A 26,366-nucleotide genomic window follows, 5' to 3' on the forward strand; every position below is an offset into this window, starting at 1 on the left:
CTCTCTGCAGGGTTCGCTCCGGCGGCCTAGGGTACAGGTCTTCCTTCAGATTAAAGTGTCGTAGACTGTAAAGACTGTAAAACGGTGGCATAGTCTTTCTCAGAAGTGAAAATGAATCACGAAGTTCGTTGGAACTTTTTTTTCCTCCATTCTTGATGCTCTTTTGGCTTCCTGACAATAAGCAAATCATAAATTAAAAACGCAGTTTACTACTAATAAAGCTGAAAGGGTGCCCGTGTTTCTCCTTTGCACTTAACGTACTTAACATTGTATTATGCATTTTATGACTGTTGTCTCCTTCCTTAAAATAAACGTTCCACCGAAGGCAGGTGCCATTTGACCTCTATCCTAGTGCTGAGGCCAGTGCTTAACCCTTAGGAGGCTTTTAGCAAATGATTATCAAGTAAATGAACACACGTAACACTTGAGCTAGGCATACAGCTCTGCATAGGATATGATTCCTGGTGTCAAGCTCATTATGGTGGATAAAGAAACATGTGAATACAGTTGGTCTGTGAACAATGCCAGGATTCGGGGTCCGATCCCCTGAAATCCGAGTATAACTTGTGGCTGGCCCTCATATTCAAGTTTCCTCCGTAACAAGGCTTCTGCATCCAGGATTCAACCAACTGTGTGTAGTACTGCAGGATTTCCTATTGAAAAAAAAATTGCGTGTGAATGGTCCCATGCAGTTCAAACCCCTGTTGGTGGAGTCAACTGTACTTAACAAATCTCGGTGGACAAACATGTATTGCTGTGATAGCATAGAAGAGGAGGAGATGATTTGTAAGAACTTTACAGGAGAAATATTTTGAAGGATAAACTGGTGGTCATACCTTGGAACTAGGGAAATTAAAAACTTCCAGGTGAGAGCATGTAGAAGGCATAGAGGCTGTTTATCTTAAACCAGTTTTCTTTTTCTCTTTTAAGCCATTTAAAGTTTTGGCAACTGAAACTTTAAGTCACAAGGCATTAGATGCAGATATACACAATGCAATTCCAACAGAAAAAGTGGATGGAACATGTTGTTATGTTACTAACTACAAAGGTAAAATAAAACTGTACTACAAATATTTATTTTTCTTAATCACTTAAACTGTATATATCTGAAGTGCTCTTCATAAACCCTTGGAAACCTAAGTATAATGGGAAGATAATAAAGTCACAATCACTGTACCATTGTATCTTTCTCTTGGGGGAAGAAAGGAAGATAACTTAATATTTACTTAATACTGATTAAGGGCCAGACAGTATGATAAATGCTTTATGTGTTATCCTTATCTATCTGCACAATAAGCCTCTCCTGTTTCACTGAAACAGAAACCAAAGCTCAGAGAACATAAATAATTTGTTCGAAACCATTTAATTAATGAAGGCTCAACTGGTAATAGGACCCAGGTTTCTGTGACCCTAAAGCTTGTTCTTATTCTGCTGAGCCCAGTGCTAATTCAGTTGTTTTATTACTGTTGCCAGTGTCTCTAATTTGTTTCATTTTAATGTACTTTAAAAGAGATAGAAACTCAAATCAAAATTGTCAACTATGTTATGGAAAAAAATGCATTGAAAAGACAGAAATAATCTTTGTGCTTTTTTTCTAGATATTGAAATTACTTCTCACTTCCAGCAAGAGAAATAAAAGTTAAATGCTTATTGGATACATTCTTCATAATAGGAAGTCTCTTCTGAAGTGCACCTTTTTTCCTTGTGGTGTGCTGACGTTCACATAACATAGAATTCCCTGTTAGTCCTTTTTAAGTGTGCACTTCAGTGTGCTGCGCAGTTCCCATTGTTGTGCTGCTGTCAACACCATCCGTCTCCAAAACTCTTTTCATCTTGCAAAACTGAAACTTCACACCTTTTAAATAACAGCCTCCCACCTTGTTGCACACACTGCTTTGTTTCTAGGATTTTGACTAGGTAACTCACGTACGTGGAGTCATTTGGTGACTGGCTTATTTCACTTAGCATATTGCCCTTAAGATTCCTTCGTGTTGTAGTGCATGTCAGAATTGCCTTCCTTTATAAAAGGGTGAATGCCACATGTTTGTGTATACCACATAATTGCGTGCATACTGTTCATCCATCCGTGTGTGCTAGGTGGGACTATTAGCTGTCGTGAGCCGTGCTATGAACATGGTACACAGGTCTCTCTTAGAATCCCTCCTTTCGGTCTTCAGGGTATATATCCCAAAGTGGAATGGCTACTGTAACTCTTTTTTGGTTTTTTTGAGGCACTGTCATACTCTTTTTTGTAGCAAGTGCACTGTTGTGTTCCTACCAGGAGTATAGAAGAGTTCCAGCTTTTCCATATCCTCACCAGCACTTGTTATTTTCTGTTTTTTGATAGTAGCCATCTTAATGGGTGTGCAATGCATTTTTTATGTTTATTTTTAAAAAGAACAAAAGGTTTGTTCAACAGAAATGACAGTGTAGTTTTAATCTGGTTCTTCATATTATTTATTGGTATAGCTAATAAGTAATGTAGAATGCCTTACCCAAACTGTAATCAATAATTTTTCAAATAGCTGATTTGTATATTTGAAGAAACAAAGTTTTCTTTAGGGTTTTATATTTATATTATGGGCTTCCCAGGTAGCACTAGTGGTAATGAACCCTCCTTCCAATGTAGGAGACATAAGCGAAGTGGGTTCCATCCCTGGGTCAGGAAGATTTCCCTGGAGGAGGGCCAGGCAACCCACTCCAGTATTCTTGCCTGAAGAATCCCATGGACAGAGGAGCCTGGGAGGCTACAGTGCACAGGGTTACAAAGAGTGAGACATGACCAAAGCGACTTAGCACACAGGCACATATTTATATTAAGAAACTTAAGTATGCATCACATTGTGTGATTACTATCAATATAATGGTGGCAGTTAAACAAAATTGGATTGCTAAAGAACACTTAGAGAACCCAGAGTGACAGTGCTTGTAAATCCACAGTTAATTACAGGTACAGGATAGGCGAGGCAGTAAGGGCATTGAAAGGATGCACATCACAACCAAAGTCTCTCTCAGAGTGAAGGGTCTGCTGCTGCTGCTAAGTCACATCAGTCGTGTCCGACTCTGCGGCCCCATAGATGGCAGCCCACCAGACTCCTGTCCCTGGGATTCTCCAGGCAAGAACACTGGAGTGGGTTGCCATTTCCTTCTCCAATGCATGAAAGGGAAAAGTGAAAGTGAAGTCGCTCAGTCGTGTCTGACTCTTCACGACCCCATTGACTGTAGCCGGCCAGGCTCCTGCGTCCATAGGATTTCCCAGGCAAAAGTACTGGAGTGGGGTGCCATTGCCTTCTCCGAAGGGTCTGATGAGACCTGGTGAAAGCGTCTATGGTCCTCCCCTGATGCCTCCCCTACCTTCCTGACAAATCTAGAAAAGACAGACTTTTTAAAATTAGGGGCCACCGCTGATGTAGGCAGAGAACACCTCAGAAACAGAGAATCTGAAATGCAGTCTCAGCTGGGGATTTTTATATTTTGCTGGTCATGAAGGCATCTTCCTGCTAAGTAACCAGCCTCAGCAGCAGCCCCGCAGGAGGCTCACTGAGACCAAGTGCAACTCCTTAGTCTCACTGTTGTCGAGAAAAAATGCTGGTATGTTTTTTCGTACGTAAAAGTTTCAGGGGAAACGTCTGAGACCCCCGACTGCAAAGCATCACTGTAAATCAGTGTTCCATGCCTTGGCCCAGGGGTCAGAGCCATGTGAAACAACTAGCTTCACTCCACGTTTTGGGGGTTAACCCTCATAGCATAATTTAACATAGTTACATTTTAGAGCAGGTGTGAGTACAATTTCTGGTTATGTTTCCGTTAGCAGAGAGATAGCTTCAGTTTCTCGCGACTGCTAGTTTCTCGTATGTCTGTGGGATGATGTCCTTACTGAAATGGTCAAATTTGTTTTGTTTGTTATCCTGCATATTTCTCTTTGTCTTTTGGGTTGTTTCTCTTAGAGGAAACGACCCTGCGTTTATTGAAAAAGGTTATACTGAAATGTCTTTCAAGCTAAATTTTATTGTTTGCCTCTTAAACTTTTTTTTTCTTTATTATTTTTTAGGTCAGCCATACCTTTGGGCTCGGCTAGATAGGAAACCTAACAAATTAGCTGAGAAAAGATTTAAAAATTTTCTGCATTCAAAACAAAACTCGAAAGGTTCGTGGGTCCTTTTTTTTTTTTATTAAAGTTATTCATGATTTAAGTTGAAATTTTTGTCTTATTTCTTGCTGTGGTGTTCTATACATTATATCCTTCTTTACAGTTTAAGCACTTTGGGAAAAGAAAAAAATTACAACTGAGTATCTTTTTATGTAAAAGCATATTCTTGAAAAAGATTTCAAAATATTTTCCTAACATTTCTGTGACTCTTCATTGTAGTTTGTCGGTTTGATTAAAACATACAAGTTACTATGAGTGACACATTTGGTTATTAATAGTTTTATGTTACATTCCTCTAAGTAGATATATACGTACTTTGGCCACCTCATGCGAAGAGTTGACTCACTGGAAAAGACTGATGCTGGGAGGGATTGGGGGCAGGAGGAAAAAGGGACGACGGGATGAGATGGCTGGATGGCATCACCGACTCGATGGACGTGAGTTTGAGTGAACCTTGGGAGTTGGTGATGGACAGGGAGGCCTGGCGTGCTGCGATTCATGGGGTCGCAAAGAGTCAGACACGACTGGACTGAACTGAACTGAATACATGTATCATTATATATCCACTCATATATATAACTTTATATATTTGTATTCATAGTGCATTAAAAATTCACCATAAATCTATACATACTGTAACATTGGTTGCTTTAATTAGACTGTTAACTTACTGTTACAGATGGTGGGTTCAAAATTGAAAATTTGAAGTGTTAGTAGCTTAACCCTGAGAAATGTGGTGGTGGTAATGAATGGAGACTGATTAATATGGTACCTGATTTGATGGGACTCATTAGTTGTTCCCACTTCGAATTTGTTCAGTGTTTTATAGTGTTTAAAGTGTCACCACACATAAGATTATTTAATTCTTTTTAGAATTTTTTTGGAATGTTGAGGAGGACTTCAAACCTGTTCCAGAGTGCTGGATACCAGCGAAGGAAATAGAACAGATAAATGGGAATCCGATGCCTGATGAAAATGGACACATTCCTGGTATTACTAGATCTCTTCTAAGATACAATTTTGTGTTTACTAGTAAAAAGAATAAGATACATGCAATTGGAAATTATAGAATATAATTTTAATATGGTGGTTCATGGTATTTATACCAAAGATGTTTCATATCAAGACTGTCCTTTCAGTTTTAGAATATTTTCTCAGATGGACAGTTTACTACCTCTGGTCTATAAAAATTAATAAAGCATTGAGTTTGGGAATAGCCTTGAAGTACTGTCAGGATAGATGGTATGATCGATTAAATCATATTAAGCCTTTACTTTTTAGACTGAAGATAACAATATGCATATGTTTCAAGTACCTATAATGTGCAAAGTATTCTTAGATTTTAATAATATAAAAATGAAGATCAGAACCCTTATCCTTATGATCTTGTAGACAGTAGGAAAAAAAGTCTACCAATAATAGTATGATTTAAGAACTAGAAGGAAATAATGCACAAGGTACAGTTGGAGAAAAGAGGAAGAATTCCTAGTTCAACCTTGGTGGTTAGTAGAGTCATCTAAGGAGAATGGACATTTATCCTGAAGCTCAAGAGCCAGGAAGTTAGTTGGCAAGGGAAGAGAGGTTAGCTTAGGCAAACTCCTACAAAGGGGAGAGGTCATGGCATCTTTCGGAAATTTTAAATAACACCTTACTGTGGCTGGAATGTTTATAACTTGAGTTATAAAAGTAGAGGCTGGAGATGTGTAATGGGGTCACATCTTAAATGGCTTTGTATTCTATCTGAAGAACTTTGTGAAGTTTATCCTAAAGATGACTATTAAGCAGCGATACAGCAGAACTAAATATAAATTCTTGAAATAGAACTGTGATAAAAGTAGGGTAGGGAGTTGGAGATAGTAGACTAGTGAAGAGGTTATTACAGTAGTCTGGATGAATAATGAATACCAAAGATGTGATGGTCATAATAGTGTTTATGCCATAGTTTGGAGTTTTTTTTTTTTTTGGTAAGGAATTCCCTACAACAAAGAAGCCTAATCTGGCAACAGGAGTTAGGAAGGGAATAGCATTTGATAAATGTAGAATCCATACATTGTTCAATAAATACCAGAACAATACAATAAATTGTGGAACAATTGCATCTGTCTGTTGTCCCTGAAACCGGAGGAGGTAGAGAGAAAACTGAAAAAAGGTTTTAGTGCTGTGTCTTAGAATGGTGCTCAGTTCTTATTGAAAATATGAATTTTCTTTTAAAAGAATTCTGGGTACTCTGTAGTAAATAATCAAACAGGTTAATTCCTCCGCAGAATCAAGAGACCTTATGATTAGAAAGAGAGGATGATTTACAAAGTAGCAAAACTGTTAACATCTCCACCGATGTTGAATGATACCTTTGTGTGATAGAACATCCAGAAAATTGGCGACAAAAATTAAAATTACCATAGTCTTAATCCAGAGAAAAACAATGCAAAAAAACAAAACAAAACAAAACCCCTCACTTGTTTCTTTAAATGACAGGTTGGGTCCCAGTGGAGAAAAACAGCAAACAGCACTGCTGGCATTCGTCCGTAGTCGATTATGAGTCTGAGATCGCCCTGGTCCTGAGGCATCATCCTGACGACCCTGGGCTTTTGGAAATCAGTGCAGTGCCGCTCTCAGATCTTCTAGAACAAACACTGGAGCTTATAGGAACCAATATTAATGGAAATCCTTATGGTGAGTAAAGCCTTTTTCTTATTTAGTTACAGTAGTTATTTATAAAGAAAACTTCCTAGGTTCAACTGAAAGAAATACACACTATAGGAGTGACTGATAAACTTGGAATTATTTGTTTTTTTAGATTCACTTTTTTAGTGAAATCATATCGTATTTGTCTGTTATTTCACTTAGTATAATATCCTTTAGGTTTATACATGTTGTCACAATTGACAGGATTTCATTCTTTTTTTATGCCTAATGTTCCATTTTCTATATGTGTACCCTATATCTTTATCCATTCATGGTGAGGTAATTAGTTTAATTATAACAGGTAAGAGTAAAATAAATAAAAGAATTAGCAATGAATATCGTAAGAAGCATCAGAATATATACCATGATCATTTGATTACAAGTCCTGAGTGCACTATGGAGTATTGTTGACAGGCAAATGAAGACAGACCCAAGGTCATTAAAGCTATAATAACAAAATCCAATATAGCGATCAGAAGCAGATTGATTAGCAGGTGAAAAGAAGCTAAGACAGTAACTGTGCAAGTTACCAGATACAGCGTGGCCATTTGGCAAACACTGAATGATTGTGGCCACTGGTGTAGAGCAGTGGTTGGTGGACTTTTCTCTAAAAGGCTACATAGTAAATATTTAGTTTTTGGGGGGCATATCTCTCAAAGACCGTAGACAGTGCTTAAATGAATGGGTTGGCTGTGTTCCATTGAAACAATTTACAAAAATAGGCATTTGGCTGGATTTGGTCTGAAGGTTAAAGTTTGCCAACTCCTGGTATAGAGCACTTGAAGTAGAATTTAGACTTAGTGGGATAAAGTGCCAACTTGTGAGTGAAGGCAGTTGTAATATATTTCTCTTCAAGGAATTAAGACTTTTTGGTAAATTTATCCCCTCAGTGTTTTAAGAGGCTTTTTTTTACTTGGAGAGAGAAATTTTCTAATTCTTTTTGAAACTTCTGAATGGCTAATGGCAAATTTTTATGATTTTAGGGTTAGGAAGCAAAAAGCATCCATTACATCTTCTTATACCACATGGAGCGTTTCAAATAAGAAATCTACCTACCTTGAAGCACAGTGATCTGTTGTCCTGGTTTGATGGTTGCAGAGAGGGTAAAATTGAAGGAATAGTATGGCATTGCAATGATGGTTGTTTAATCAAGGTAATGGCAGAAAATAATTTGTAAGGTTATGTCACTTTATGTTCCTGAAACAAAGTAGAAGTGGCACTGCAGTACTCTACAAATTCCAGCAGTTCTGATATGCAATAATGTCTTCATCAAATTGCAGTAATTCTGATACTCAGTAATGTCTTCATCTCACGTGCCACAATCTTTATACGATAACATTGTTTCCCAGTATGCGTTCTGTGGGGCTTTGGTTCTTCCAGATGTGCTTCAGAATTAGTGATGAAAACATCTGGAAGACCCTACATACTACATATTCCTTCTTGGAAATTCATGTTGAACATATGTGTTCTCTGAATCATCTGTACTATAATGACCTCACGTGAAAGCATTTCTCAAACTTGCTTGATTATAGAATTTGTTAAGAGAGTGCCAAGGTGACAGTTAATATGTATAGAATAAATTATTTTACACTTTTTGCCCTTTCTGTGTCCTGGACTTGTCTATTTAATTTCACATAGGTTCACACTGTAATGTTCAAAACTGGAACTAATCCAGTTTGGACCAACCCAGACTCCAAACAATTAACTGAAGCCAAAAACTTAGAAATCATTTTTAACCCCTCTGTCCATCACTTCATACATCTAATTATCAGTTCTGAAAGATTCTCATCTGTTGTATCTGTGTACTTCTCAACAACCAATGGGCTGTTAATTTTAATTTAAACCAAGACTCATGCTTGAATTATTTTATCACAATCCCAAGCATTATCTTTCAGTCTTATTCCTATCCTGTCTTTACAAATGAATGAGAATACTGTTCCCCTGCCCAGTGACATTTAAGATTTTTCATGATCTAGCACCTGCTAAAATTTCTAGAACTCTCCACTTTCATCTTTCAAACATACACATTGTGTATGTTCTTAACTAAATGCAACCAGAGCAAAAAGCACTATTCTATTACATGTTATTCCCTTTGGTTAGAATGACTTCTACCCACATTTTTCAACTGGCTACCTTCTGTATTTAGCAACAGACTCTGTTATTCATTACCATTTTTATGGAGCCCCTGATTATGTTCCTGGAATGTTTCCAGGTGCTGAAAGTACAGGGTTAACAAAACAGTGTCTCTGCCTTCATGAAGCTTACATTCTAATGGGGAAGACAGACAATAAGCAAGTAAATATATACTGTGTCAGGAGGAAAACATCTATTAAAAAAAAAAGGGTAAGATGAAGTGGAACCTTAAATAACTCCCAGTGGCTGGGAAATAGTAGGCACTCAAAAGATTTGTAAGTGAGCAAAAATAATATAGGCTAAAGCTAACTTTTTTTTTTTCTTTTCAGGTCCATCGCCACCATCTTGGTTTATGTTGGCCGATCCCAGATACTTATATGAATTCAAAACCAGTTATTATCAACATGAATCTGAACAAATATGAGTATGCCTTTGATGCTAAGTGTTTATTTAATCATTTTTCAAAAATAGACAATCAGAAATTTGGTAGGCTCAAAGATATAATACTTACTGTATAAACTGGAAGTGCAATTAAAAACCAGCTTCATTGTTGTTCTGTTTTAATGTTGAATACTCTGCCATGTTTATAAGGTAAAAATATCTCAGTTTCAGTTTATTATTCAGTGTCTTAATATAGCAGCATGTCTTTTAGCATTTGAAGCAATCAATTTTCCAGTTGCAAATATCTATTCAAAATTTTATTTAGAAACAGCAATGAATTTTAACCTCTGGAAGTAAAAATATAATAATAAGCTCTCCACTTTGTACAAAGGTTGGATTCGGTCCATTGTACGTGGGTAGTTTAAAAGACAAACCAACAATTTTGGACCATTACTTTAAAAATTAAATAATTTACACTGAATTTAAAATTGCTAGACATTTAACAAAACATATGGCTCAACTTAATAACATTTATATAGACATAATTTGAGAATCTTAACACATATATAAATATGTAAGTATACATAAAACCCCAGTTTTAAATGTTTAAAAAAATTAGTACATTATAAATGTATAAAAATTTACCATAGCTCATTGCCTATTTGACAGACATACTAACAGTCTTCAAAAATATACTTTCCTAATATGTTGAAATTTTCATATAATTTTATTTACTAAAAATTCCAATTTAAGTAAAGCTATGAGGTATTGGGAAGGAAATCATGTAGGTCAAACTTGCTTGATTTCCAGATGGAATTTTAACTTACAAAGTTAGTAAATAGTTAAATAAAACTATTGTTAGAGATGGCCTTTTAGTATATGGGGAAATTAACAGGATTTTCCTGCTCATCTTCAAACTGTTCAGAAGCAGCAACAGGACTAGTTAATTCAACTCCAAATTGTTCAGAAAGTTTTTTTAACTTCTCTTCTAAGAGAATATTTTTCTTCACTTCTTCTTTGTAGTTATACTTCAGATCTTCAATTTCTTCAAAAAATGATGGATCAAAATTTTCCAGTTCTTTTTTCAGCTTTTTTATTTCCTCCTAATAAGAATATATTATCTTTTAAAGGTATACACAGGAAAAAAATACATTCTTTAGGTATGAACTAAAGAGAATGAATTACAAACATGAAAGCCAAAGAAACTTGAACAGTCAAATATAAGGCAGAAGTCAAATTATTCTCTAAGTTATATCCTAGTCTGGCACTATAATTTATCAACTATTAAATCAGAGGGGATTTAATCTTTCCCCAAAAGAATATTAAGATGTTCTCAGTGTGAGGCAGTCAAAAAACTTGGTTATTCACAACACTGAAGTTATTCTGGTTACAATTCTTTGGTTTAGGCTTCATTTGTATTTTCTTTACAAGTATCTAATTTTTAATGAATAATGGTCACCTGTTATATTTATGATCATGGAAACTGTATGGCTTCTGCCTGGCTAAAAGTAAGCATCTGGTAAAGAAACAATTTGAGCTTTAATGACCAGGTAGAATAGCCAGTGAGCACTAGTTAATTTTCATATTTATGTTCTTTCATTGTGTTTAGAGTATTAAAGAAAGAGAAAAGCATATCAAATATCTTTATGTGAACTATTTCTGAAAAGAATTTAAAAAAGAGAAAGACACTATTCCCAATGTGACCCAAAACTTAGGAAAATATTAAAATAATGAGCTATATTTGTGACAATTAAAAATAATCAACTCTCTAAAGAATCCCATTTGTTCTGTCTCAATTTTTTGGTAGTTCTCTATAATATTTTTAATATTTTAAGTTGGACGAATATAAAAACCTTAATGTCAAGGTTTAAATGTAAGTATAAAACGTGATTCCAGGAATATTTAGGATACATAGTTAAAACTCAGAGATGGTGATCATAAAAATAGTTTTCAACAGCTGTTTTCACAAAACATGTATAATACGATAATTAGATATAATTAAATACTTGCCTTCAAATGCTGCTTTTCCATGTCTGAGGTTCTGAGCTGTGTCTCTAGATCTTTGATCTTTTCCATTAGGTGATCAGGATCTGCCCCCACAAAGTGAAAATTAGACTAAGCTTTTTCCCACTCTGAGTTCAAGATAATGGACTTATTTTAAAAGAGAAAGAAGAAACTTATGGAACTAGAGCCTGGAAAATGTGGCCTTTTATAGCTGAAACAGTTCAGGCTGTGAATTCTGTATGTTAACCTCTATATCAAGTATTACAATTCCATAGCAAACAAAGAGAAGAGACATAAGCTAGGTGTTAGAAGTATAGAGTCAGGTTAATTTTTTACATGGAAGAAATCATTATTTGCAGAGGAAAATTCTAGAACCAAGAAAATTTTTTAGGTCTAAATGTACAACGTTAGAATAAGTACATGATTAGGGAAGGGGCTATAGCCATAAGGTGGCCAAGTGCTCCGGTTACCAGCAGCTCTGGCTGTTGCCTGTGCATCAGGATGCGTTTACTGTGTAGTTATTATGTGATGAATGTGCTGGGCAGGATGGATACACAAAGATGAATACATCCTGATGTTTTGGTAGGAAAACATAGAAAGCATAAGGGCATTAGTTTAATTTATTGATTTCCTCCAGAGTTAAACATATCTCTAATTTTATAAAGAGAATCAATCTGCAGTAGTTTTTCTTTAATTAACCATCTTTGCTAGAAACATTTTATTTAAACTGCATATAATGTGTCATATAGCCATCAAAACGTAAAATTTTTTAAAATGCTAAATTTTGACAAAATAATGGTCAGCAAACACATTTTCAATAATGGGACAGGAAGCATATTCTATTAAGGTGACCTTGGAATGCTCCTCTAATTTAAGTAGGAGACAAGTATTTTCCTCATACTTTTCAAAGCTTTCCTCACCTTTGCATAAAGTGCTCGTGATTTTGTTTACAGATTGATTCTTGATCACTGAAATGCTGTGTGAGTTGTCTTAATCAGTGCGATGCTATATATTACACACATTGGTAATGAAATAGTGCAGTAAAATTGATTATGTATGTGTGTGTGCTCAGTCGTGTCTGACTTTTTGTCACGCATGGACACTAGCTTGCTAGGCTCCTCTGTCCATAGAATTTTGCAGGCAAGAAGACTGGAGTGGGTTGCCATTTCATACTCCCGGGGACCTTTGCGACTCAGGGATCAAACCCATATCTGTGTCTCCTGCATTGGCAGGTGGGTTCTTGACCACTGTGCCACCTGGGAAGCCCAGTTATAATGTATAAGCATTCTCCAAAAGTTAGCTTAATAAGCACTTATAGTTAAATAGTGCTTTAAAATTTCCAAAACAAATTGATTTTTGAGCCTTAACAATCTTTTACTGATATCCTTATTTTTAAATAGATAAAGAATATGAGGGTTCAGAAATCCCCTTGGGAGGTTTAAGTTTAGAAAAAGGGAACTTGCCGAATGTCAACAGCATTAACAACTCTTTGGTATTGTGTCTGGTGTAGTATACCAAACTGGCTGCTGTAAGAGATGTTGTCAGAAGAGGTTTATGCATGTACTTCCAGTCACCGAAAAGTGATGCAGTATAGTGGTCAATAGCAGAGAATAGCAAGGAACTTTGGAGTTTTACAGCTTTAGGCTTCATCCTGCGTTGGCTACTTCCCAGCTGTTGTAGCCTTGGGGACAGGTTAACCTCTTTGGAGGTAAAATGGAGACAGAAGTACTCAAAATTCAGGGTCATAAGACTTATAAAATGCTTGCAAAGCATTTAGCATAGTGTTTAATACAACTCATACATGATAGTCTTGTTGCTATTTTGTATAAAAGCTACTTGATAGGATACTGAAAAGCTATGTGAAATAGTAAAAAACTGCTCAGATATAAGTTACTATAATCCTTTGGAACAGAATTTGGCATTTCCATCAAGGTGTCTGGTACAATATGCATACAAACAATATATTCTTATTATTTGCAGTAGTTAAGTTCTATAACATGAAAAAAAATCAATTAGTGAATTTTGAACCACCGTCCTTAGGGAAAATACACACATATATCTCACATAGATTTTATATCTGATATCCTGGAAACACTTATCCTAGAACTTGTTCTATTTTGTTTTACAAGAGAGAAGACAAGGTTCAGAAGTGTCAGAGTCTGCCCCAATAACAGGTATCAGAACTGAGATTTAAATCGACTCCAGCTGGTCCCAGGACCAGCGGTTCCTGCCCTGTGCTGCACTCCCCAGTACTAACTCCATCCTCTGGTCATCCCTGTACTATAGCTGAAACAAACACAGAGTGTCACCTTGTTGAATCTCATCTGGAAAACTGCATCATAAAACTTATATTTCTCACTGCTCTGTTTATGTCTGCAGAAGTACCACACAGGACTGATGTTAGATTACAAGTAAATTGTAGTAAGTGAATATGCAAATACAGAATCTGCAAATAATGAGGATCAACTGTTCACTATATGTGTACCCATGTATATACATTACATGTGTGTGTGTTCGTTGCTCAGTCATGTCCGACTCTTTGCAACCCTGTGAACGGAAGCCCGCCAGGCTCTTCTGTCCATGGAATTCTCCAGACAAGAATACTGGAGTGGGTTGCCATTCCCTTCTCCAGGGGATCTTCCCAACCTAGGGACTGAACCAAGGTCTTCTGAATTGCAGGCAGATTCTTTACCTCTGAGCTACCAACTGCTTATTAATACATTACCTATGCACACTGGAATAGCGAAATGATTAGTAACCACTTCTGAATGCAAATAGAAACTAGAAGGTTAGATTTTACTTTGTAGAAGGAAAAAAGAAAGGATATAGGCAATGTTTGCTTATGTACACGTAGTTTTTAAATTAATAACAAGATGAAAGTACATTTAGAAGAATATGTTAAATGGGCTTCAAAGTGCCTATACTGAGAAACTGGAAGCAAGAGACTTTATTACTTAGCATTATGTGATGATAAATCTGTAACATCCAGAAGGGACACAAGGAGAAAGGTTTGAATACTTGCTACTCAGTATTACAAATAAAGGGCTCAATGGGAATACTGCTCTGTGGAGGAAAGAGACAGCTCTAAAAACTTACATCAAGGATTTGATTTTTTAGGAAGACAGTTAAATCTGTAAACAAAGCAAATCCTAATTCAAAAACTTGGGTTAGCTAACCTGCTATAAGTATGTTAAAAAATACATTACCAGATATGGTACTGTCAGGTCCATTTTGGTCTTTGCTAATTTCTATCCGATGGATTAATTCTTCTTTTTCTTTTTCCAGCTGACTATTAGCTAATCTAGAACACAATGATAATGTGTTAAAAAAAAAAAAGACATTGCACCACAAAATAGGTCTGAGCATTTCTCTAACTGTGTGATACACAGTGCTTAGAACTTGCTAATATTTATAAAGGTAAACATTTGCCCATCTACTTCAACTACTGCAGTGCTACCATTCTCAAACAGAAATCACAGATTAAAAATCCATGTTTTTCTTAAAATTTTATGTCATTTTCAAGAGTAGTTTTGTAGGGAGGAGCCTTGGAAGTAAAGAATTTTTTTTTCTCATTCCATTAATACTTGCCTTTGGAAGCTAAGGTTTAATATATTCTACGCTACTAAGAAAGCTTAAATTACAGATGACACCTGTATTAGGATCTTGTTTATCCTTTTTATACCATCTATTATATAAAAGAATGACTGGCATTAGAAGGGTGAAAGAAGGCTGATAAACCAATTAGGCAGCAAGGGTGAAAAATCTTAACTCTAGATACAGCAAACCTGGTTGTATTAAAAAATAATTTTTAAAAAAGTAGTCATATGAACAAATAATATACCTAAGAACTCGAAGCTCCCGTTGAAGGCCTTGTTCTGTCTCATCACCTTCAGGAACATGTTTGAGAATCTCAATCTTTGTGCACAATGAAAAGTTAGAAGACAAAGTTTGACATGGAAATACGGGGTTTTACAAAGATCCATACTTTTAATAAAGCATAAATTTATAATCTGAGCTTTCAAAAGTACGTATGATTACACATCTATGGTGACTCTATTTCAACAATTATTTACTGACGAACTACTGCATGCCAGGCACTGTCCTAGGCACACTGGATACAGCATTGGAAAAACCAGGCAAAATCCCTTCCTGTGGGAATATTTGGGCAAACAGTATTCTAAACAAGGGAAACAAAAGCAGGGCCCTGAATAAACCAAATGAGTTTGGTCTGTTCCAAGGACTGAAAGGAGTTACTGTGGCTAGAACACTAAGTGCCAGAGAAAGTAAAGACGAGGCCAGAGAGGAGACCAGATGTCAGACCATGTAGGTCCCTGCCGGCTACGAGAGAACTTCAGGATGTTATGCTAGGGTATGGGGACCACTGGAAAATTCTAAGGGTGGACTGCTATGATGTGTTTTATACTTTAAAAGGACTACTTGGTAAATACGTGGAAAATATGTCAGGGGTAGGGCTTCCCAGGGCTTCCCTGATATCTCATTTGGTAAAGAATCCGCCTACAATGCAGGAAAACCTGGTTCGATTCCTGGGTTGGGAAGATCTGCTGGAAAAGGGATAGGCTACCCACTGCAGTATCCTGGCCTGGAGAATTCAGTGGACTGTGTGGGGCCCCAGTGTCGGGACACGACTGAGCGACTTTCACTTAAGGCTTCCCAGGTGGCGCTGGTGGTAAAGAATCTGCCTACAATGCAGGAGACGAGACGCAGGTTCGATCCCTGGGCTGGGAAGATCCCCTGGACTAGGAAATGGCAACCCGCTCCAGTATTCTTGTCTGGGAAATCCCATGGACAGAGGAGCCTGCAGTGCTACAGTCCATGGGGCCATAAAGAGTCAGACACAAGTGAGCAACTAAACATACACACACGCACACACGCACACACGGAGAAGGTGAAACAAGGACACTACTTGCCTGTTGCTCAAGGTCTGCTGTGTATTTCTTAACTCTCTGTTCCCTCTCTGTTGCTTGTCTTACAAGCTGTTTAAGATCAGTAAGGCTTCTAGTTTTTTTGGCAATATCCGTTTCTAATTCTTTCAACTTGGTTTCATACATTCTAAAAGTATAAAGGGAAAAAATGGTATAGACATGGAAAATAATTTCTCTTACTGATTTAAAAGCCACTGAAAATTTCTTCATTAAAAATAAAGAATATCTTATTGTACTGGTTCTTCTGGTCAGTCAAATCATCTCCTACATATTTATTTAGCATTACATGACAGCAACAGAGAAGTGCCCCTTAATTAACAGGCCAGTTAAACTGAGGATTTAGGTGTTTCCCAAGGTTATAAACAAGGATGGAGCCTGATGAATCTGACCACTGTAAAAGATTAAAATTAATACCTTTTTCAGTCACAAAACTAAGAAATAGAAATTAAATTCATAAGAATATAAAATTATATATTGCTGGATATTCTTAGGAATATACTTAAAGATAACTAAAGCATTTCTTTCTCTCTCACACACACACACACACTTGAGTTAATCCAGTTAGAACAAAACCAGTACAACACTCCTGGGAGAGGGAACAGAATGTGTAAAAGTAGGGATAAGAAAAATGGCCTATCTGAATAGATTTGTAACCTTTCAGGAAATGATCAACAGTTCAAAAACAAAAAAAAAGACCCCAAAAGAAATTTCTAAAACATTGAGCCAAAATGGTTTCCACAAGCATATTCTATCTTAAAAGAGACAACGTTCATAACATTCAAATTTCTCCAGAGAAAAGAAAAAGAAGAAACACTTTGGCAAAATCAGGTTAAGGACAGGACAAGGAAGAAAAATTATTATTTCAATATTACATCAAAGTAATTATCATCAAAGAGTATTTAATAAACCTTAGGAACTTACAAGGCAACACTGTTAACAAAAACTGTCAAAAAAGTGCTGAAATACCTGAAGTGAAGTACCTGAAGTGCACTCCTGCACTTCATTTAATTCCAAGCTCTAATGCCATCCAGAGAGACCTTCTCTGACCACCTGTCTAAAACACCTCCTGCATCACCCTGGACTGTCTCAGCAGTTGGTATTATAAAGCCAGACAGAAGAGATGTCATTAGTCTATTGAGTAAATAATACAACAACTATAAAGGATTTCAGTATAAGCATAATGTGTCATGGATACCAAAAGATAAATCACTTTACTGACCTGGGTGTCTAATCCCAGCTGCAGATTTGAGCCATTTTTAAGGTGGATTTAGGGATATATGAGGCTACAGACCAGAATTAGCCTTCTGTAAAGCTATGTTTTTTTGAAAGGTGTTTATTGAATGCCTACTCTATGCTCAGTTACCTATACAGTTTTCAGATTAAAAACACAGAAATGATCTAAAAAGTCTCTCATTTCCCTGCTCAATTTTATAAACCCTTTTCACATTCGTAATTTTTTTGTGTGTGCAGCTTCACAGAGCCTTTTTTAGAAAAGAAAGGACGGGATTTATCATTTCCACAGATTTAAAAAAAAAACTAACTCACAGGAGAACTGTAATTTACTTGAGGTCATAGTGAGAAATGTGTGTGTCAGTCGCTCAGTCGTGTCCAACTCTGCAATCCCATGGACTGTAGCCCACCAGGCTCCTTAAGGGATTCTCCAGGCAAGAATACTGGAGTGGGTTGCCATTTCCTTCTCCAGGGGATCTTCCCGACTCAGGGATTGAACCCACGTTTCCTGCATTACAGGTAGATTCTTTCCTGTCTGAGCCACCAGGGAAGTCTCCTCAGTGTTCAGATATTATAAAAAGTCAGTTGTTGTTGTTGGGGAGGAAACTGAGGTACACTGACCCCCCACCCCCACGCCAGGCCTCTATTTGCCAGTCCAAGGTACTTCTAAGCGTGGAAGGGCTCCCCTGGTGGCTAAATGGTAAGGAATCTGCCTGCCAATGCAGGAGACACAGGTTTGAACTCTGGATCAGAAAATCCCCTGGAGAAGGAAGCGGCTACCCACTCCAGTATTCCACCTGGGAAATTCTTGCCTGGTGGGCTATAGTCTATGGAGTCACAAAACAGTCAGACACAACTCAGTGACTAAACAACAAGAAGCCCCAGAAGCTACCTGGCTTTCTGAAGAAACCTAGTTAAAGTAGGCCTTTTAGAAATACATCTAACATAAAGCAGAGTCTAGCATGTAGCAGGTACTGAGAAAATACCTGCTGGATAAATACATCTCAAAGCAACTCAGAATTCTTTTGGTCCCTACATGATTGTAGCAAGAAATAAAGGGCCAATCAAGAAACCAATGGCCTGCTGGTTGATAGCCTCTGCTGGAGTCCAAGCAGACAAAAGGAGAGTCTCCTTCTCCCCTTTATACCATCACAAACTATTTCACTCAGCCCTTACATTAGCCCCTTGACAGAATCAAGAAACAGCTATGGGGTGGGAAGAAGAGTAGATTCTGAGTACTCTCATTATGATGTTAGAAAGGGACCCTTCTTCAGGACTGCCTGCCACCTGGGCCCTCTAATCTACCTGTAAAATCTTCCTCCTTAGAGTTGTCTGGCAGGGGCAAGTGCAGTGCAGCAGGCCTTCTCTGAGACCTGCTGTAGCCTCAGTGTGCTAAGATTTCCATCCCAGCTGTAGTGATGGTGACCGCAAACCCACATCCAGTCCATCCTAAACAGCAGCTAGACATCCAAGAGGACACTTAGATGCACAGACAAGGAACTCTGGGGATACGGTAAGGTAAAGATGAGTCTGCCTTCTGAAATGGGGTCAGCAGATGTAGAGAACACAGCTTCATTCAGGATGATGTCACAGGGAAGGATGTGGGCAGGATCTCATTGGTCTCCACTTCTATATATACTCCTTGAAGTAATTGCTTAAGGTTGAAATGAGAATGACTTTTAGTGACTCATCAGTCACAATGAACCACCCCTGGCGGTAGTGACAATGAACATACGAATATTTGCTAGTGAATTCCTGTTGCCCTCATTCACAGAATTAAGAAGTAATTAAGCTAAAAATTGATCCCGGCTGTGTGGCTTCTACATTATGTGTGCATGTGTGCTCAGTCATGTCCGACTCTTCTGGCAACCCCTGGATTATAGCCTGGCAGTGAATTATAGCCTGAACCTCTTTCATAGCCACAAAGTTTATTTGATAGGCAGGAATCACATATACTTGTAGAAGAGGCTCAAGGGGTGGGAGAAAATCAAGTGCCAGAAAGTAGCAGCTGAAAGACACTAAAACTGTCTGCTGAATTCATCTGCTGAAGTTATATGAAGACCAAGCTGCCCACAGCCTACTCTGGTATGCCACAGCTTGTGACAAGACGGCTCCACTGTGCCTGGCTTATATTCGGGGTAGAAAACGAACGCAGCACAAAGAAAGGCAGGACTAGTTGGGCACCGTCAGTCTGGGCTCATGGTTGACAGTTGCTTCAGGAAACTTACTGGGCTCCAACACCCTCAGCCCAGCCCTAGCTCTGCTATGATCCATGCCCTGACACCCCAATTAGTTAAATCTCTTAAGGAAGAAAGAGTAAGGATCATGTTAAACCACCTTCTTCACAAAAGAACTAAGTGAATTAGAATAGTGTCATATTCTTTAAAAACAATAATGGGAGAATTAGAACTGATAAAACTGTGCAAATGTTAAGCTGCTTGTTCCTACCTTGTAACAACAATTGATTTCCAGCTCTTGCTGTCAGCACCTTCAAGCTGTGGACCTCTACTCTCTGCCAGCTGTAATCTCTTCCCACTCTCTTCTAGTTGAACTGTCATCTTCTCATTCAATATCTCCAAATTATTCTTAGCTATCCGTAATTTCTCTGCAGCTTCAGTTTCCTATCATTAAAAGCTAATTAATATGTTATGCCAAAAGGTAAAACTGTTCTCATGAATGTAATATATTCAAAATTATCACTACAAACTAGAAAGAAAAATAACCTGAAGTTCTAAATGCTGATTAAAAGTCCAATAAAAATCCAGTGTTTTTTAAACTCTAAAACTGCAATATGGTCAACTTAATTACAACCATGCATGTAAATGAGGTTATAAAAATACATTTACAATATTTTACTCCATAGTTACTTTGTCATGTGTGTTATAATAGTTACAGAAAATAGGGTAGTTCATGTCTTTAAATTAAAAAAAAAGATGTTTTGGCTCTTTAATACCTGAGACATAACTATAAGTATAAACTGTGTGTAAGTACCACAGATTATTTCCACTATTAAACATCTACATTCAAAGAACAGTATCACTCTGGCCTCAAAATGCATTCAGATTCCATTATAACTAGTTTAAAAATATTAATTTCAATTAATTCACTGGATCATCCATATAAATAATGACACATTTGTCTGGGGCAAGGAATATATTCTGTCTCTTTAATAGAAAGGAATCTTACTGTTTAACAAAATAGTTTCATATACTGCCTTGTACATGAAGTGTAATTCTAAGACAAGTGCATAAATATTAATTCATTTAAACCCTGTAGCAGCTCTGTGAAATAGATACACTTAATAGTCCCAGTTTTATAGATGAGGAAACAGAAAGAAGGAGAAGGAATAGGAGATTGCCCTCATTCCCAGAATTAAGAAGTAATGGAGCTAAAAATACAGGGAGCTGACTGTGGCTCAAATCATGAGATCCTTATTGCCAAATTCAGACATAATTGAAGAAAGTAGGGAAAACCACTAGACCATTCAGGTACGACCTAAACCAAATCCCTTATGATTATACAGTGGAAGTGAAAAATAGATTGAAGGGACTAGATCTCATAGAGTGCCTGATGAACTATGAACGGAGGCTCGTGACATTGTACAGGAGACAGGGATCAGGACCATCCCCATGGAAAAGAAATGCAAAAAAGCAAAATGGCTGTCTTGGGAGGATTTACACATAGCTGTGAAAAGAAGAGAAGTGAAAAGCAAAGAAGAAAAGGAAAGATATAAGCATCTGAATGCAGAGTTCCAAAGAATAGCAAGAAGAGATAAGAAAGCCTTCCTCAGCGATCAATGCAAAGAAATAGAGGAAAACAACAGAATGGGAAAGACTAGAGATCTCTTCAAGAAAATTAGAGATACCAAGGGAACATTTCATGCAAAGATGGGCTCAATAAAGGACAGAAGTGGTATGGACCTAACAGAAGGAGAAGGTATTAAGAAGAGGTGGCAAGAATACACAGAAGAACTGTACAAAAAAGATCTTCACAACCAAGATAATCACGATAGTATGATCACTCACCTAGAGCCAGACATCCTAGAATGTGAAGTCAAGTGGGCCTTAGAAAGCATCACTACAAACAAAGCTAGTGGAGATGATGGAATTCCAGTTGAGCTATTTCAAATCCTGAAAGATGATGCTGTAAAAGTGCTGCACTCAATATGCCAGCAAATTTGGAAAACTCAGCAGTGGCCACAGGACTGGAAAAGGTCAGTTTTCATTCCAATCCCAAAGAAAGGCAATGCCAAAGAATGCTCAAACTAACTACCGCACAGTTGCACTCATCTCACACGCTAGTAAAGTAATGCTCAAAATTCTCCAAGCCAGGCTTCAGCAATATGTGAACCGTGAACTTCCTGATGTTCAAGCTGGTTTTAGAAAAGGCAGAGGAACTTCCCAGAGATCAAATTGCCAACATCCACTGGATCACATAAAAAGCAAGAGAGTTCCAGAAAAACATCTATTTCTGCTTTATTGACTATGCCAAAGCCTTTGACTGTGTGGATCACAATAAACTGTGGAAAATTCTGAAAGAGATGGGAATACCAGACCACCTGACCTGCCTCTTGAGAAACCTATATGCAGGTCAGGAAGCAACAGTTAGAACTGGACATGGAACAACAGACTGGTTCCAAACAGGAAAAGGAGTATGTCAAGGCTGTATATTGTCACCCTGCTTATTTAACTTCTATGCAGAGTACATCATGAGAAACGCTGGGCTGGAAAAAGCACAAGCTGGAATCAAGATTACCGGGAGAAATACCGATAACACCAGATATGCAGATGACACCACCCTTATGACAGAAAGTGAAGAAGAACTAAAAAGCCTCTTGATGAAAGTGAAAGAGGAGAGTGAAAAAGTTGGCTTAAAGCTCAACATTCAGAAAACTAAGATCATGGCAACTGGTCCTATCACTTCATGGGAAATAGATGGGGAAATAGTGGAAACAGTGGCTGACTTTATCTTTTTGGGCTCCAAAATCACTGCAGATGGTGACTGCAGCCATGAAATTAAAAGACCCTTTCTCCTTGGAAGAAAACTTATGACCAACCTAGACAGCATATTCAAAAGCAGAGACATTACTTTGCCAACAAAGGTCCATCTAGTCAAGGCTATGGTTTTTCCAGTGGTCATGTATGGATGTGAGAGTTGGATTGTGAAGAAAGCTGAGCGCCGAAGAATTGATGCTTTTGAACTGTGGTGTTGGAGAAGACTCTTGAGAGTCCCTTGGACTGCAAGGAGATCCAACCAGTCCATTCTAAAGGAGATCAGTCCTGGGTGTTCTTTAGAAGGAATGACGCTAAAGCTGAAATTCCAGTACTTTGGCCACCTCACGCGAAGAGTTGACTCAATGGAAAAGCCTCTGATGCTGGGAGGGATTGGGGGCAGGAGGAGAAGGGGACGACAGAGGATGAGATGGCTGGATGGCATCACCAACTTGACGGACGTGAGTTTGAGTGAACTCCGGGTGATGGTGATGGATAGGGAGGCCTGGCGTGCTGCGATTCATGGGGTCGCAAAGAGTCGGACACGACTGAGCGACTGAACTAAACGGAACGGAACTGAAGCTAAAAATTGATCCCAGCTGTGTGGCTTCTACATTATGTGTGCATGTGTGTTCAGTCATGTCCATCTCTTCTGCCAACCCCTGGATTATAGCCTGCCAGGCTCCTATGGCCGTGGGATTTCCCAGGGAGGAACACCGGGGTAGGTTGCCACTTCCTTCTCAGGGGATCTTCCCAACCCAGGGATCAAACCCTGTCCCCTGCATTGGCAGGTGAATTCTTTACCCCTATATCACCTGGGAAGCACAGCTTCTATATTATACTGCCTGTTAATTTATTAATTTTTTATTTTCAATGTTCCTCACTATGAAAGGATGGTGGGCATAAAACACAATTCCTAAATTTCTTAATATCTATTCTGAATAGACATTCATCAACTTTTTCATTCAGTTTTCCCAAAATGTATTAATTAACATAAAAATAAGTATAGTCAATAATGAAAGTCATACTTTTTTAAGTTCTTTACGAAGTCTCTCATTTTCAGCAACAATTTTCTCTGTGCCTTTGGCTTTGGATTCATAGTGCATGCTCAACTGACGTCCAAGATGAACTTTGAGTTTTTCTAATTCAGCCTAGTAATTTAAAAAACTCTATATTATCAAAGCGAGGAAATAAATGATGATCCCATAAACTCATAAAACTTAGTCTAACGTAGTTTTAGAGCTCATATTTGATACAATTAAATTCTTCCCTTTAATACTGGTCATCTAGAGCAGATGGTTTCCGATCTTGGCTTAGAATGAGTTGATGACTTAAAAAAAAAAAAACACACAATACCAATGGTGGGACCAATCCTGAAATAACTGATCAATCTTAAAATTAGGGTCTTAGGCAACTGTATTTTTGAAAATAGACACAGTTAATTATTTTTTATTGCCAGAGTGAGAACCAATGGTCTGGAAATAGTAAGATGACCACATGATGCTACTGTAACACTTTAATCATTGTCTCCAATATTTTTTTTCACATGTCTAAAATACCTATGCATCCGTTAAAGCCACTTTATATACTATATTTAAAACTGTCTTTAAAAATTAATAAAAATTGTATCAGTATAACATTCTGTACAAATGGCATTAAGAATATTACCTTCAACTTTTCATTTTCCATCTCAATATTAGCCATTTTTTCACTGGTCAATATTCCTGATGCTTTTTTCAGTTGTTCATTTTCCCTTTGGACTTTTTCGACTACTTTTTTCATTAAACCAATGGTTTTTTCTAGTTCTGGGATTGTCTTTCCACTTCTACCAGACTAGGAAAGAATGTTAACTTTTTATTTAACCAAATATTTTAGAAAGTACAGTATAAAGTACCAATAATACAAGAGGTTTATTATTAAACTCATTGTTGATTCCTAACATTTGAAGCCAAAGTTTGTATTACTTCAACTCATTATAATAACCTTATGAAACAGGAATTACAATCTTCACTTTACATACAAGAAAATCAACACTCAGAGAATTTGATATTCCTAAAGTCATGCAGCTAATAAGTAACAGCTTAAACCCAACATTAGTATATTAGCATTATAACTAAGAAGCTGCCATGAATAGCATAAAAAGTAGTTACAAAATGTTAGACCAAGAAGCAATTAGTAGTTACCTCAATGAATAGAAGAAGGAAGATTCCTGGAAGTTAAATGTTTTCAAGGTGTGGAGGGAGATGCAAAGGAAAAAGAGACGGTATAGAGTCCAAGTGGAATAAAAAGCATGTAAGATGTGACAGATGATGAAATTTATTAACTTGAAACAAAGAGAAAGCTTAGTGATGTTTTACCCTGTGCATGCAGCAGAACATAACTGAAACTAAAGGCACTAGTAAAGGCATATCAATGCTGCTATGATATATCCAACCTTTTATTCTCACTTCCAGCTTATCCTTTCTGAAGCTACAACAAACATGTGGTATACTCTCACATACTCACCCCTCTAACGCGGCCAAGTTTCCGCTCTACTTCTGCTTTTTCTTTCTTCAGAAATTCACACATTTCCTTCAAGTCTCTTACCTGATTCTAGAATATTAAAGAAACATGTAACCGTTTAACACAGCTGTAGTCACTGATAAGGAAAGGCAAATCATCTTAACTACCAATCTCTTCAACTGTATAGCTTAAGTAAACAAGTGGCTCTTCCTACCAATGAGAGGATTTTGAACTGTGACATATGTTGAAGTAAAGTGTACTAATACAAGAGATATTATATATGGATTTAAATATATATTTCCTACATTATTACTTCAGTTCAGTTCAGTCGCTCAGTCATAACCAACTCTTGGCGACCCCGTGGACTGCAGCACACCAGGCCTCCCTGTCCATCATTACCGCCTTAGTACACAATAATAAATTTGAGTTCAGAACTTCTGATTTAACTGTCCCATAAATTACATATTTAGAACCATATCCACATGGTACAAAGAAATAAACAATTGCTCTTCTGACACTAGTTCTAACAGTGTAAAAACCAGAATAAGAAATAGGACATAGGTTAATTATACTATTACCAGTGGTATTAACGCATTGCTAATATTCTAAGTTAAAAAAACAGAAATGAAACAGTCAGTCGAGAAAAAGACTCCAATAAATAGGATAAGATTTCAAAAACCAAAAATAAATTTATTATAAATATAAAAATAAAGTAAAATTTCTAACAGAGACAATCATCCTAAACATTTTTTAAAGACTTTATATTTTAAGAGCTACCCTAATATTTTATTACTTTTTTATCCGAATATTTTGAAATGTGGTAACTGTTAATTAAACACACCAACTATCGTCTTGCCACACACAGCATTTGAACTTGCCACTTCTGTTGTCTGGAATTCTTTTTCTAGTATCTGTATGACCCACTTCCTTACCTGTCCCCTAGTTCTCTGCTAAAATACCATTTTATTAATAAGGCCTCCCCTTACTACTGTATTTTAAAGAGCAATCCCATATACTGTTGACTGCTAAACAATGTGGAGATATAACTTATAGTCAGTCCTCTATATCTGCAGTTTCTCTGCATTCATGGATTCAACCAACCATGGATCAGGTAAAACAGCAGTGTTTACTACTGAAAAATATCCCCATATAAATGGACCCTTGTAGTTCAAGGGTCAACTATACCCCTAATCCAACACACACACATGCACACACACACACAAACCGTGCTTTTTTTTTTAGCATTTAACATCAGCTGACATACAATATACTGATGTTTACCTATTATGAGCCTTCCTGCTGGAATATAAGCTCTACAAGTGCAAGGATTTTTCTGATGGCTGTTTC

General features: G+C 37.3%; 2 protein-coding genes across 6 annotated transcripts in view; one reads left to right on the top strand and one right to left on the bottom strand.

Moving 5' to 3' along the window:
* LOC104982618 (chromosome unknown open reading frame, human C12orf29) overlaps positions 1–9,520 on the top strand; it is a 10,040-nt gene extending 520 nt beyond the window's left edge. The window contains exons 2-7 of the mRNA XM_010832052.1: positions 931–1,048; positions 4,052–4,147; positions 5,024–5,140; positions 6,626–6,823; positions 7,819–7,988; positions 9,298–9,520. Of these exons, the coding sequence (XP_010830354.1) occupies positions 931–1,048; positions 4,052–4,147; positions 5,024–5,140; positions 6,626–6,823; positions 7,819–7,988; positions 9,298–9,486 (888 nt within the window). The 3' untranslated portion in view covers positions 9,487–9,520. The remainder of the gene's footprint in view (positions 1–930; positions 1,049–4,051; positions 4,148–5,023; positions 5,141–6,625; positions 6,824–7,818; positions 7,989–9,297) is intronic.
* CEP290 (centrosomal protein 290kDa) overlaps positions 9,516–26,366 on the bottom strand; it is a 96,551-nt gene continuing 79,700 nt past the window's right edge. For 4 of the 5 annotated variants that reach the window (XM_010832047.1, XM_010832048.1, XM_010832046.1 and 1 more), the window contains 9 exons: positions 25,023–25,109; positions 24,186–24,350; positions 23,546–23,668; positions 19,975–20,147; positions 16,282–16,423; positions 15,195–15,268; positions 14,560–14,654; positions 11,360–11,439; positions 10,213–10,452 (listed from right to left, as the gene is read on the bottom strand). In XM_010832047.1, the coding sequence (XP_010830349.1) occupies positions 10,222–10,452; positions 11,360–11,439; positions 14,560–14,654; positions 15,195–15,268; positions 16,282–16,423; positions 19,975–20,147; positions 23,546–23,668; positions 24,186–24,350; positions 25,023–25,109 (1,170 nt within the window). In that variant the 3' untranslated portion in view covers positions 10,213–10,221. Of the gene's footprint in view, positions 10,453–11,359; positions 11,440–14,559; positions 14,655–15,194; positions 15,269–16,281; positions 16,424–19,974; positions 20,148–23,545; positions 23,669–24,185; positions 24,351–25,022; positions 25,110–26,366 lie in introns of all 5 variants that reach the window. The other variant, XM_010832050.1, reaches the window with a different exon arrangement.

Source organism: Bison bison, unplaced genomic scaffold, assembly GCF_000754665.1.
Source record: "Bison bison bison isolate TAMUID 2011002044 unplaced genomic scaffold, Bison_UMD1.0 scf7180017864535, whole genome shotgun sequence".
NCBI lineage: Eukaryota > Metazoa > Chordata > Mammalia > Artiodactyla > Bovidae > Bison > Bison bison.